The 13721-nt window shown below is 36.5% G+C and overlaps 1 protein-coding gene across 5 annotated transcripts in view; it reads right to left on the bottom strand.

The window, feature by feature from the left end:
* Positions 1-13721, bottom strand: part of Plxdc2 (plexin domain containing 2) — a 410802-nt gene that overhangs the window by 206514 nt on the left and 190567 nt on the right. For all 5 annotated transcript variants that reach the window (XM_036187497.1, XM_036187498.1, XM_036187496.1 and 2 more), the window contains one exon: positions 9561-9707. In XM_036187497.1, coding sequence (XP_036043390.1) covers positions 9561-9707 — 147 coding nt within the window. The remainder of the gene's footprint in view (positions 1-9560; positions 9708-13721) is intronic.

The following is a 13721-nucleotide window of genomic DNA, read 5'->3' as shown; positions in this document are numbered from 1 at the left end:
AATTATCTCAGCTCTGAACTCTGCAAAGAGGTCACGAATTGAAACCATTAGAATGTAGTAGGACTATCATTTCAAAGCAAAAGGATTTGACTCAAAAACTCGGTCTTGACAATTACATCTTTTGTTTATACTGGCAATTGCATCACTTCAATAACTGGTGATAACCTCAAAGCCTAAACATTGTCAGACCTTCCTGTCTCTTCAGATATAAAAAATTTCATTGTGTCTAATGGAGGTTTGCTGTCTGTGGGTCAGCCAGAGCCCAGGGCAGACATTTCTAGATGTTTGCTAAACAATAGAAGAGAAATGGAGTGTAGAGTTCAGGATATTCTGGGCCCACGTGACACAGCCAAGTGTACCATTATTAATTTTTTTTTAATTTTCTTCAAAATGTAGGAATAAATGTGATTAGACAGAACACATATTTACAATGCTAAGACAAAGTAAAACAAATTGAAACTCTGAAAGTGACAGAGAGCACTCTTCTCAGACCAAAATTGTTTGGCAAACTGTGGGAAAAGCACTGAACAAATGACCTCCCTATACTAATTTGAAATTCTATTCTCCCCTTCCCCATACTGATAAATAAGATGCTTCTATTGCTTAACATTAGAGGTAGATTCAGAAATTGATTCTCTGAACTTCCCTTTAGTTTATTTTTAAAATTTCTTCATATTATCTTCCTTCCACATGAAAAAAGATACATGCCTTTACCTACAATGGAGTGTTATAAATGTAAGCATGTCCTTATGTTGTGTAATGTTCCAGCCATCTACAGCCACAGACAACATATATACACTTAACTCAACTTTCTCTGTAATCTTCACACAATGCCTGCATGGCCTAAGGACACATTTCTCAGGATGTATCCCCTTTACTCAGTGATTCTTGACTGTACAACTGCATGGGCAGAAAAACATCAAATGACAGGTTTGTACAGCAGGAAAATGTTAAAGAGACAATAGAATATGGAGAGACATGTATGTACAGATACCAGTAATGCAAATGTCTTTTGACATAATGAAGATTCTGCTTCCAAGCAACAAATGATCCTCACACAATCCAAAATGAAATAATGTAGCAGGAAGAATAATGAATGAGACTTGTCCCATGTAGGATATATAAAAATTAGATATTTTAACCAATTCTTACATTATGGGAGGGGTCAACAAGACATGGATTGTGAATCCAATGACTGAGATCATTAGAAACCTAATTAAAAGGTCAATATGTTCATGTAAGGGAGCCAGTCAATATGCAGACACACAGACCTGGGAACTGGCTAGTCTTTTGACAAGTACACTCCATCAATGCCATTGATTTTCAAAGTTAGACATTCTATCCTCTCCAGCATTTTTGTTTGTAATGAACTAACGTTTAATTAACCCTGCATATGGAACAACACTCATCAAGGGAACATTCATAAACTTGAAAGTGCAATGTAAATATGAGCAGATGTACTGGCTCCTCAGAATTAGAGATTAAGGAAACTATCACCACATCTTGTTTTTCCCTAACTCAACACATATTCATTGGTGTGTCCATAATGCACTAAGTTTGAGAGGAGTTTTCAGGCAAGTCTCTACAAGTATTGTACTTCACTTAGGTGTATATATGTTGATCTCCACTGAACATAATCTCTGTACCTCAATTAATATCACGTCTCCATCTCTGAAAACCACCACCACCAACAACAAACATGAAAAATACAATTTCTCACAAACCATAAGAAGTTCCTGAAATCAGCAAGCTACACAGGGCCTAAGGTTATACAAGCACTAAACAACAGCTGAGGTGGTGGGTACTGGGTAGAAGAAACCCACTGACTTGTCTAGATGCCTGAGAATTATGCAGAGAATTGAGGGCTTCCAGCTTTCATGATTTGTCACTCATGCTGGATACGCTTTTGGTAAGACAGCTACCTTGAGTTCACCATGGTTCTGTAAATAACTGCCCAACCAGACTCTTCAAAGTAATACATCAAATTACTGAGATAATCCAGTACATTAGTCCATTGGATCGTCAAGTTGGAATTTCATCAAATCCTTAACTCAGATCTGGATTCAGCAATGGGAACTAAAGTCCTGTAGTTCCCACAAATGCCCAGTACTGTTGGTATTGTCTCTGATTTCATTTTGGATAGAGAGGTTCTATGTAACATATGTAGTATTTGAAACTCTGAATCCATTGCTGAGAGGAAACTTTGACAAGTGTAAAGCATAATAAAATGAGAAGCAGACTGACTTCTGGATAATATCGCCTCAGTGTATTTATGTAGCTGAAGTTATATTCCCCGAAATTTTTTACTGGAAATATTGAAGTGCTGACTTGGGAGACCCTGTTTCTGACTGAGTATACCAGGAAACATGGATGACTCAGTCCTTTGGCATCACTGATGCTCACACAGGCAGGGCAACAGAACATTCCTGTGAGTTTAGAGATATCATTCCTACTATTTAGAGCTCCACAGTGCTCTTCCTATCCTCAGTAGATTCCTATATTCCCTTCAGAAAATAGAGCTCCCAATTTCCAGCCATTGGGTAATAACTTTTTTAAAGTAAATATTTGCATACTAAATATCACTATTAATGTAGAAGACACCCTTAACATTGGGTCAGGTACTATTTTAAGCATAGTAAAAGTGTTACATCACTGAATCTTCATGGCAAGCTTAGAAGTTCATGCTATTATTATTCCCATTTAATAAATTAAGAAAAGATAAACATCACATTCATGGTCCCACTAGTTGCTGACAGAGAGAATACTCATATCCAAGCTATCCAGTCCTAAGCGCCTGGCTCATCATCTCATCAAGCTGTTTCCTAGCTCATATGTGAAGGTTCGGAATGCAGTAGTTGAAGTTCATCAGAAGGTTTAAATAATTCAAAACTTGATTATGTGTTAACCATGAAATTTAGACCAAGTTCAACTTTAGCTCTTAATCTTCTCTTGTTTTTGTTTTTCAAGACAGGGTTTTTCTATGTAGCTTTGGATCCTGTCCTGGAACTCGCTTTGGAGACCAGGCTGGCCTCGAACTCGCAGAGATCTGCTTGCCTCTGCCTCCCAAGTGCTGGGATTAAAGACGTAAACCATCACCGCCTGGTTTAATCTTCCCTTTTAAAGTGATACATTTGTAAATATTTTTAAATTAAATTTACAGAAGAATACAAAGAGATTCTCTCTGATTTTATGAAGATTTTTAAATTGTGAATTTATACTACTTTTAAAGCTAAGGTATTTGATGCTTGTCAGCAGTGTAAAGAGTATCCCCAACTTGAGCTGCAGAGAAGGCTCAGTGAGTAAAGTTGCTGGATATCTATACTACTGATTTGAGTTAGACCTTTGGGACTAACATGGTAAAAGGAAAATAGAAACTTATGCAACCTGTTTTCTCATCTCTGTATGTATGATCACATATGTGCACGCACAGACACACACACACACAGACACACACACACACACACTTAAAGAAATACAATGAAAAAGGACCCCTGTCACAAACAATACCCAACCCATACTTGAAGTTCAGCCCATGTCAAAGCAGTACTATACTTCTCTTTCATAGGACCTAAGTTGTTTTCTTGGCACCCACATCCAGTGGCTCACAACCATCTATAATTCTGTTTATAGGGGATCAGAGGCCCTCTTCAGACCTCCATGAACATCTATACACAAGTGGTTTACATACATATGCTCAGGCATACACATAAAGTGAACATAAATAAATACATTTTTTTAAAAAATGCAGCGCTTGAGTTTATATTTCAGTAAAACACATGTACGTACTCTTAACTGCTGAGCCATATCTTCAGAACATCAAACATAATATTTAAGACAAATCCTTACTTTGAAAAGCAAAGATTGTTTTTTTTTTTAAAATACATAAAATTGGTCTTGGTGAATTTCACAGGGTTTCTATCTTACTGGCGTTCTCTCTAAAGCTCTTTCCAGTCTAGTTGGGTTTCTACACTCAGAAAAAGCAGCAAGAATAACTGAATGACTAGTAACATAGTTCTCCTTAGCTGTTGACAAAGTTGACTAATTCAGTGATTATGGTGAGCCAGCACTACTCTAAATATATTAGTTTTGTGGGAGGGAATGATTCCAGGTCATTATTTTCTATTAAATGTCATCAAGTTGTCAGAGAAATCATGGAGGAAAATTAAAAATATAAAACAATCATCAGATTAAAAAAAAAAAACACCTAGATTCATTACAAACCTTACCCACATTAAAATAGAGTAAAATGAACAAAGAACAATGCTCCAAGCCATCCATTCTGCTGGTATTTCTCATTCAAAAAAATCAACACTCCCATAAATGAAAGGAGAAAAGAAAAATTAAGGCAAAGTGTTTAGTTGTGACAATAGTACATTACAATTGTCCAGTAAAAGAAAGCACAGTGGGATAATCGTGTACAGATGTAATAGCTCTGTTATCATGTATATTTATACATTCATCAACCTGGTATTATTTTATTCCCTCTATCCATGTGTTCATCCACTATCAAATCTATCAGTCTGTTGGTCTGTCTGTCTCTCCATCTGGTCCCCTGGAAAAAGGACTTACATGCCTCTAAGCTACCTTTTTAACTAAGCTACAACCTTGGACTTCTGTGTCTCCACATCACTCAATTTTATCCCAAAAACAAACAAACAAACAAAAAACCTGAATGATTTTAGTACAAGTTCCCTCCTTGAGTCTGATGCATCCCTCCAATTCTTTGAACAAAATTTGGTTTTTAGTAATACTTCTGAATATTTTGCTGGGCCCATTTATGCCCTTTCACAACAACTTTAACAAAATCAAGAAGGCTTGTGGTGTTAGTTAAACCTGAGCCCACCCTCAATATCTTATCAAGTTGCTCATCTCCTATCATCCCATGACTTCTGGTCACCCCGTCCCACACCTGAAAGAGTGGCATTAAGTCAGTTTAACCAGAAACTCCCTCAGTCTTGAGGGATCAATTTGGTAAGAAATAGGATTTAAATTTAAGTCCTCAAGGAAGGGGTATTGTTCACCCCTTTGTACTCTCCATCTTGGCCATAAAGTCCCATTTGCTAAATCTACCCAGAACTGAGCCCCATCCTGTACATATACCCTCTTGCCATATTTCAATAGTAAATAACTTGTTTTCATAATTTCAACTATTGTGATCCTGATTTTTTAAAAAAGATTTATTTTACTTTCAATTTTGCATGTATGTATGTATGTATGTATGTATGTATGTATGTATGTATGTATGTATGTAGTGTCTGTCTGGGAGTATGCTCTTGTATGCATACAAGTGTCTGAAGAGGCCAGAAAACAGTCTCAAATTCCCTGACATTAGGGTTATAAATGTCGTGAGCCACCTGATGCAGGTGATGGGTAATGAACTTGGCAAGCTCTGCACATGCTCTGAATCTCTGAGTTATCTCTCCAGCCCCCTTTTGAGTGTAGCCTTTGCTTTTGACAGATTTCTTTATTTTTGACAAACTGTCTCAATTTGCCTGGGCTGCTATTGGCATCATTATGTAACCACTAAGGACCTTCGATTCTTGATCCTCTTGCTCCCCCCTCCCCAATATTGGGGCTACAGGCATCTTCACCACACCCAGTTTCTGCAGTTCTGCAGCACAAGCCTGGGGCTCTCTGTATGTATTGAGCTTCATTCCCAGGCAGATGGTTATTATTATTTTTCATGAATAATTAGAACTTTCCAAAAACAAATTCTATAAACTCATTAACTTGTAAGGTCCTCAGCATCCTTTCATGGTGATTTCCTTTATAATCCCACAATAACTCTGGATAGGTAGGCAGGTATTTTTATCTTTTTCTTTCAAGTTATAAAATTGAGGTACTGAGAGGTCACAATCTGAGAAAATGAACATGGGAGCCAAGGTCTCCTCATTTCCAACCCTGGATGCCTTGCATTGAGATGGGAATGATTCTCTGGGAGTTTCGAATGAGGATGTCATTGAATGTTTCAGGACAGAAGAGTTCTAATACATTTGGCTGTTGAATCAAACTGTGCATCCAGCACTGTGTTAAGTAATGTGGATTCGGGATATAGAAGAAATACACAGAGCAACAGGGTATGAAAGGTTGACACAGAAGAGAAGAAACAAGCCCAGGCTGGCTTCTAGGTTTATAATCAGAAATGTCAGAACAGCCACCTCATAACTGTGACTTTGAATAAAGGGCAAAAATACACAAATAACTGTAAGAAGTTTTGTGTAGAATGTTTGCCTCATTGCTTGCCATATGCTGTGGGTTTGTATAAAAATTTTCCTTTCCAACATTTCAGGAAGGCATGCTTCTTGCTTTAATCTGCCAACTGCAAAATTAGTCTTTAGCATCCACCTTACATAGATCTTAAATGATGACTGAAGAAATGTGGTATAAACAGATGCACAATGGAGACACTGAAGACACACGAAATTAGATTCTGTCATGCATATGTGTTACATAAATACTATAGATTATGATTTTAAAAAGGGGAGGAAAGAAGGAAATGGAGCATTTTGGCATGTCAAACACAAATTAATTTACTTTATTCTGAAATGTTGGAGGGAAATGGAAAACGTCTGTTGTATTTCCACCTTTCTCTTCTCTAGAACAAACACTCAAGATTCCAAACTATTGCTGAAATTATAGATGATGGTGATGGAAGGGAAATTTTTCATTACATTATGTTCCCAGGTAAGACATTGTCTTGTTACCTCCTGTGATTAACTCTGGGGAACCAATAAGGGGGTGGGTATTGCTTCTTCAGGAAGCTCAAGCTTCTGGTTATCCTGCTTTATCTCCTGCTTACTTAGAACAAGCTGCCCCTGGGTCTTTCTCTAGCAAAATCTTTCTTTGTTTTTTTTTTTTCCTGGTCTAATTTGTTGACAGAATGTGGACCCATGAGCATGCAAATTACATAAATTGGTAATAAGATTGGAGAAATCTACATGCCTCCCCTTAGGGCTTAAATTTAAATTCTGCTTCTACCCAAATTGCTAGAGAGCTTTCCATCAAGAGTTGTCTATGAGACATGAGAAAATCTTTCCTTATGTGCATCCCTGCTTCCAATTTCCTGTTTTATCTTATAGGTTAGTAGGAAGACTCTGGGTAACATCTAGAGAAAGAATTACTATGTATATGCCTGTGTGTGTGTGTGTGTGTGTGTGTGTGTGTGTGTGTGTGTGTGTGTATGTGCCTTGTGTGCTTAGTGCATGTTCAGGTATGCCTCTGTGTGCACTCCTAGGTGTTCATGTGTTCCTGTGTTTATGCCTGACGATGTTCAATTGTGCCTGTGTGTGCATTCCTGTGTTTGTGTGTGCTTGTGTGTGTTCATATATGCCTATATGTGTCTGTGTGTGTGCCTGAATGTGTTCCTGTGTGTGTGCATGTAGGTGTTTATGTTTGCCTATGTGTGTACTCCTGTGTGCGTTCTTGTGTTACTGTGTATGTCCCTGTGTGTGTGCCTATAGGTGTTCACGTTTACCTGTGTGTGTGCCCATGCTTGTGTATGTATATGTGTGCTTATGTGTATCTTTATGTGTATGTGTAGTTATGTGTGTGTTCATGCATGCTTGTGGCTTGTGTTGTATACATTTGTGTCTATTCACTTGTGTGTGTTCATGTGTTTGAGTTTGCGTGTCTGTATTTACGTATGTTTTTCTATGTGATCATATGCCTGTGTGTTTATGTATGCCTGTGTGTTTGTGTGTGTGTATGTATATATATATATATATATATATATATATATATATATATATGTGTGTGTGTGTGTGTGTGTGTGTGTGTGTGTGTGTGTGCATGTATGTTTGTGTGTGTGTGTGTGTGTGTGTGTGTGTTGTGTATGTGTGTGTGTGCTGAGAGGTAAAAGTTGTGTGGCCTTACTAAGGCACCCTGGCCAACACAACTTTGACATTACAGTTCTTACACTGTCTGTCACAATTTGCTTTTCTTTCTTTTTCCTTTCTTCCTCCTCCTCCCCCCCTCCTCCTCCTCCTCCTCCTCCTCATTTTATTTTTTGAGGGAAGATGCCATGGAAATGGAACAAAGAACCAGGTAATAATGAAAAGATAGGAAGTTCCAAAAGGTACTTGTTAAAATATGAAATACTCTGAAAAGAATACCTTGAGATAAAAATGTAAAAATCTATTAGGCAACTGTTTTTCAAGATATAAGATTATTTACATGACAGTTCAAGTAGCAACTTATATATCAAAAAAATAGGAATTTAAATAATTTTACTGTGCATTTGCCATAAATTAGTGTGTCTTACTGTGGCTGTGTGCTTGTGATTTGGTGTGTTAGTGTTGTATGGATGTGGAAGTGAGTGTGTGTGGTGTATAATGAATACTATCTGTATGGAATGTGTGTTGCACTTGCCTGTATGTAGAGTGCATGTATGGTGCATGTGTTTGCATATGGAGCATGTGTAGTATATTTATCTGTATGTATAATATGAATAACTGCATATAGAATATGTGTGGCATGTGGATCTATATGTGATATTGTGGTATCTATATAAGTACATGTTGTGTGCATATTTGCAAGTGGGATATACATATCCATATATGGGGTATGTGAGATATGTGTATCTATTTGTGGTATATACAGGAATGTATATATGTATATGTAGTATATGTTTCTGTGTACAAGCCTATGTATATGTACATGTGTTATGTATATCTGAATGTGGAGTATGCATCCATATTAGAGGAGTTATTATTCATATATATAGTGTACAAATGTGTACCTGCATGTGGTGTGTGTGATGTGTTTATCTGTATAAAGATTCCTGCTACAGGATATCAATTATATTTAAATTTTATAACTATTTTATTTAGTGTGTGTGCGTGCGCATGTGCACATATGTGTGTGACGTGTATAAAGGTGATGTATGCCACAGTATGGCAGTACAGATGTGGAGATCAGAGACTTTTCAATAATATCTGAATCATAAAGTTATTGTAAAGAGCAAAAGAGCCTTTTAAGTATGTGCCCTGGTACATAGAATTGGATATTGATGTCATGTAGGGGTGTATGATGTGAATATCTCCTCCACTCTAATGCTACTTGACTGGTACCAAAACAGTGCCTCAGAATAAATTATTTGCTCCCAGAGAGGCCATTGGTAAAAATAATGAGCCCAGGCTTATGTACCAGTTTTGTGCTTTCTGTATTATTTTTCTCCGTTATATACAGTTTCCTCTCTGAAGTCTGGAACTTGGTCAGCACATGTTGTCCTCATCACACATGCACTTTGTTACTTCTTTCCTGACCTGAGAAACAGTAAACCCAAATATGGGACTGGATTCAAGATCAAGCAAGCTTTAAATTATTGCATAAAGTGAAAATAATCCAATATGAATCATGCCTTGAAATAAAATATGTAACCCATCAGACACACTATGGCAAAAAATGATGAGTTTATCAAAACAATTCTTTTGTTTTCCTTAGTATGTTATATGTAGTTGTTCATGACAATCACAGAGCTGAGTCTTTGCAAAACCACCATATATTAATTGGATGCCTTTCTCAGTGTGAAGAGAAGAAATAGTAAATGTGAAAGCACTTACCGCTGCTTGCCGATGAGTGTTGGACAGTATCCCGTGGATCTTCACTTTGTCCTTCTCCATTTGGTCTATGTTCACCCACAGGTCTCGGCTGGCAGAATCTGTTGGGCCGTATATCCGAGATATGTAGTAATTGTGATCCGTGTCTTCCTGCATTGGTGGAGAATGATGAACATTAAGAACTATAATGTTTCTACTGATTTTATTTTTTAAGAGTTCTTCTGTAATTAAAGGTTTCAGTGATCTTCAATCTAGCAAATGGTTTAAGTAGACTCTTAGAGAAGTGAATTGAAATGAAAATGAAATAAGTAAAAACAAGTCATCCTCTTTAGAAGAAACAGTTAAGCACAAAACACTTACAATCTCATTTATATTCTGTGCACCATATATTTCTTTTTGGTCATGGTAATAGTAGACACTTAACTGCTGACATGACAAATATATCTTATTTAGAAATATTTACTGATGATCTGAGCTATGATTACTGTGAGTGACAACAAAATTAATTTATTCTTAAAAAAACATTATATTTTGGCCTGAATTTAGTTAATGGTCTTAGAAATTCAGGTAATTGCTTAATTTGGGTTATTAAAGTCTGCTTTTATTTGAATTCTCACTGTGGGTCTCACTACAGTGCTTTGCACAATGTGGTGATATATTGTGTACCCTAATAAACTTATCTGGGGATCAGAGGATAAAGCCAGCCACTAGATTAGACATAGAGGTCATGCAGTGGTGGCACACACTTAATCCTATCACTTGGGAGACAGAAACCCCAGGTCCCCCTGGATCTCTGTGAGTTCAAGGCCACACGGGAAACAGAGCCAGGCAGTGGTGGCACATACCTTTAATCCCAGTACTCAGAAGTACACAGGCCTTTAATCCCAGGAATCGATGGCAGGACAGAGAAAAGTATGTAGGCATTAGGAAGCAGGAAGTCTCTCTCTTTAGACTGAGGATTTCATAGAGGTAAGAACTTATGGCTATGGCTTGTTTTGTTTCTCTGATCTTTCAGCTTTCACCCCAATATCTGGCTCAGTTTTTTTTTTTTAAACAGCAATTCACATTTACAGCAGAGAGATTGTATTCCTTATGTTTCCAGATCAATGGGGAAAGTGTTTTTTTTTTTTTTTTCAAATCATATGACACTTGGATAATCATATACATACATGTATTAGCTACAAATTGCATCAATGCCTATGAGGGTTTGGGGATGACTTCTCCACAGATAAGCATTTGTCAGGTAAGCATGACAATCTCTATTCGGGTCTCAACTACCCAATAAAAAAATCAGATATGTACCATGCATCATTTTAAAAGATATTTAATTTCACGTTTAATTATATGCATTTATATGCACTTTTTATATGTATTTTGTCTGACATTCAGGTAAATTTGAGAAAAACGTGTATAGGGAAGATTGCCTATGATTTGGGCAATAAAGTTTTGGGAGTGAATTCTGTCTAATACATTTATTATCAACATGTTACTGAAATAAAACTGAAGTATCCAACCATTCAGTATCCAAACCAGAATCTCATGTATGTCTTCTCAGATTACCAGATTAATGTGCATTGAAACTGATTATAGAAAGCAAACCAGCATTCAAAGAGATTTTGTATCATTCCTAAAAGAAATAAACATGGAAATGCAGAGGAGAATGGATGTTAACCACAAACTGAGTTTTCACTTTAATAAAATGTATAAGTAAAGTTCTAGTTAAATCTTGGGTGCGAGAAACTTCTGCAGAGAAAGAAGAGGAGACTCAAGGGACATGGGAAGGAGATGCCCTGAAGCTGGGATGATGGGAGTTTCCAGGTCTTCCTCTACAACCTCATAACAAAATGCATAAGGACAAAAGCATTGTATCCTGTCTCCCAGTATTCACTCCCTCTTTCTCTCTCTCTCTGTTGCTCCCCAAGGGGACTTCTTCACTACAGGGAGAATGAGTCATGCTATTCCACAAAATTCATCAGGTGTATGTGAACATCAGTGAAAGATGGACCATTGGCAAGGCATTTAGGAGTTCAGAGATTGTATGTTCCCTTATTCTGCTTGCTGGGATGTCTATGTGTGAGATTTTACACAGCCACCATTTTGGTATCCTGGGAAGAAGACTCAAAATAAAAGTAACACACAGAAAGAAGGACAAAATAGCAAACACACACTAAAGGAAAAGCCATCCCTCTGATTATGTTTATCTGCATGCACTTGTTCAACTTCATCATGCATCACCTTAATGGAGGAGTCCTGATTTAAAACAACAACAAGAACAACAACAACAAAATAACCATGGCTCTTATTCATAATCAAACTAAAGCAAGACTAAATAAGATGATTTTAGAAACCTTTTAGGTCTTGGTAACAAATACATACCCAATTCTTGCATTCTGTGGAATCATAGAGCAAAACTGGAGCCTTATATAACTTGCCAAAATGCATCAGATCTGAACAGCAAATAATGATAACTTATTTAGATTTAGTGAGTATTAGAAAAGATAACGTTGGAGAAAATGCTCAGTGAGCATTTATTTGTTACAAGTTTCTTACAAACTGTAATGAACTCAGTAACACTAAGGTCCACAATACAATCTTTAGGCATTCTGTGTAATTGATTCTATGATGTGGTGAAATTCAAGTAGAATTATTAATGCATAAAGTCTCATCAATTAAGAGTCGAGTTCAGTATAAAGACAAAAGACAACAATTAAAATAACTGATTTTATCTTTAATCTCTGCAATTATTTAAACAAATAATTTTTAGTTATAATGATGAATAACAATGTAAAAAGACAATGAATTATCTGAACAATTATGCACAACATTGGCTGTAAAATGTATCACTGATGTGACTACATGAAACCATGTCTTTAATTTTCAGCTAAGTTGGAGTTTCTCAAAACAATACCAGGTCTTGAAAACACTGAAGTTAAGCTAAAGACTTGGTACTGACTTCTATAGCTCAAGCTTGCCATGTTGTCATGGCAACTTTTATTGAAAGATAAAAGCAATTTATTGTTTACCTAGGAAAGTAGACACACTCATGGTTAAATCCCTGAGAGGTATTTGTCTCAGTCACTCAGGAAAGCCATAAAATATACTTCTCAAAAATGTGAAATTTTAGCACCAGTAAATTATTCAAAATAATATTTGTTACTTTTTAGGCATATGATACTTAAAGAATTATTGAAAGTCACTCTGGGAACAAAGACTTTTATTTTCTCTTCTAAAGCAAAACTTTTCTAATACCAGAGACAATAAAGTGAAGCACTACTGTGATATGCCTACTTGCCAATTCATTTAGAAAACCAACTGCTAGTGAAAGTAGATGGCACAGTGGATGACTCTAAATGCTATAAACTCAGGTTGTCAAAAACTGCCTGCAAATCTGCAGCTGTAGGGCAACACAGGGCATCCTCTAAAACATTCAGAGGATGAGTCACCATAGCTACAGACATCCTGCAAGAATCAATCTATACCACCCAGCTAAAGTGTTCTCTTTCATTACACACAGTCTTTGTAGATGATGCCCATTTCTAGATGCAGCAATGACATTTCAGTGAAAACTACCAGAAATTGAGAACTTATTGTATAGCCATTCATATGCTAATAATTTGATATCTGGATACATTTAATATAATTAAGGTTTTAAAGCAATGTCATTTAATATAAAACTTAAGGCTACTATATGAATGCTAGTCTACAATAAATAGGATTTTATGGTCTTTACACATGTAGAGGTGTATTTTATTCTTATAAGAATGCTATCACATGGGTGTTATTATTAATTTAAACATAAAGATATTTTAAATACCATGTGAGTACATCATACTTTCCAGACAATAGAAAAAAAAAGTCAAAACCAACAAACTAGTTCTCTGTGATCTAACCCAAGGTGCTACTATAAGAAAGTAAGAGGTATGATAAAATAACAAAACTGAAGAAAGAGCATAGTGTGCATACCAAAAGAAAAGTCTTGTGAGACTTGTAAATGCCCACACAGCCTTGGGTAACACACAGCATAGAAGAGAAAAGCTCACCAAAAAAGCATATCTAGGACAGATGCTATGGGATAAATGTTGTTGATCCTACCTCAAAATCCCTACATGAAAGACTCAACTCCCACCATGCTTGTAAGTTTCCAGAGGGTCTTGGTGGAGGTTA

This window comes from Onychomys torridus, chromosome 5, assembly GCF_903995425.1.
Source record: "Onychomys torridus chromosome 5, mOncTor1.1, whole genome shotgun sequence".
Lineage (NCBI taxonomy): Eukaryota > Metazoa > Chordata > Mammalia > Rodentia > Cricetidae > Onychomys > Onychomys torridus.
Note: the sequence above shows the minus strand (reverse complement) of the source record. Positions and strands in the feature narration are given on the sequence as shown.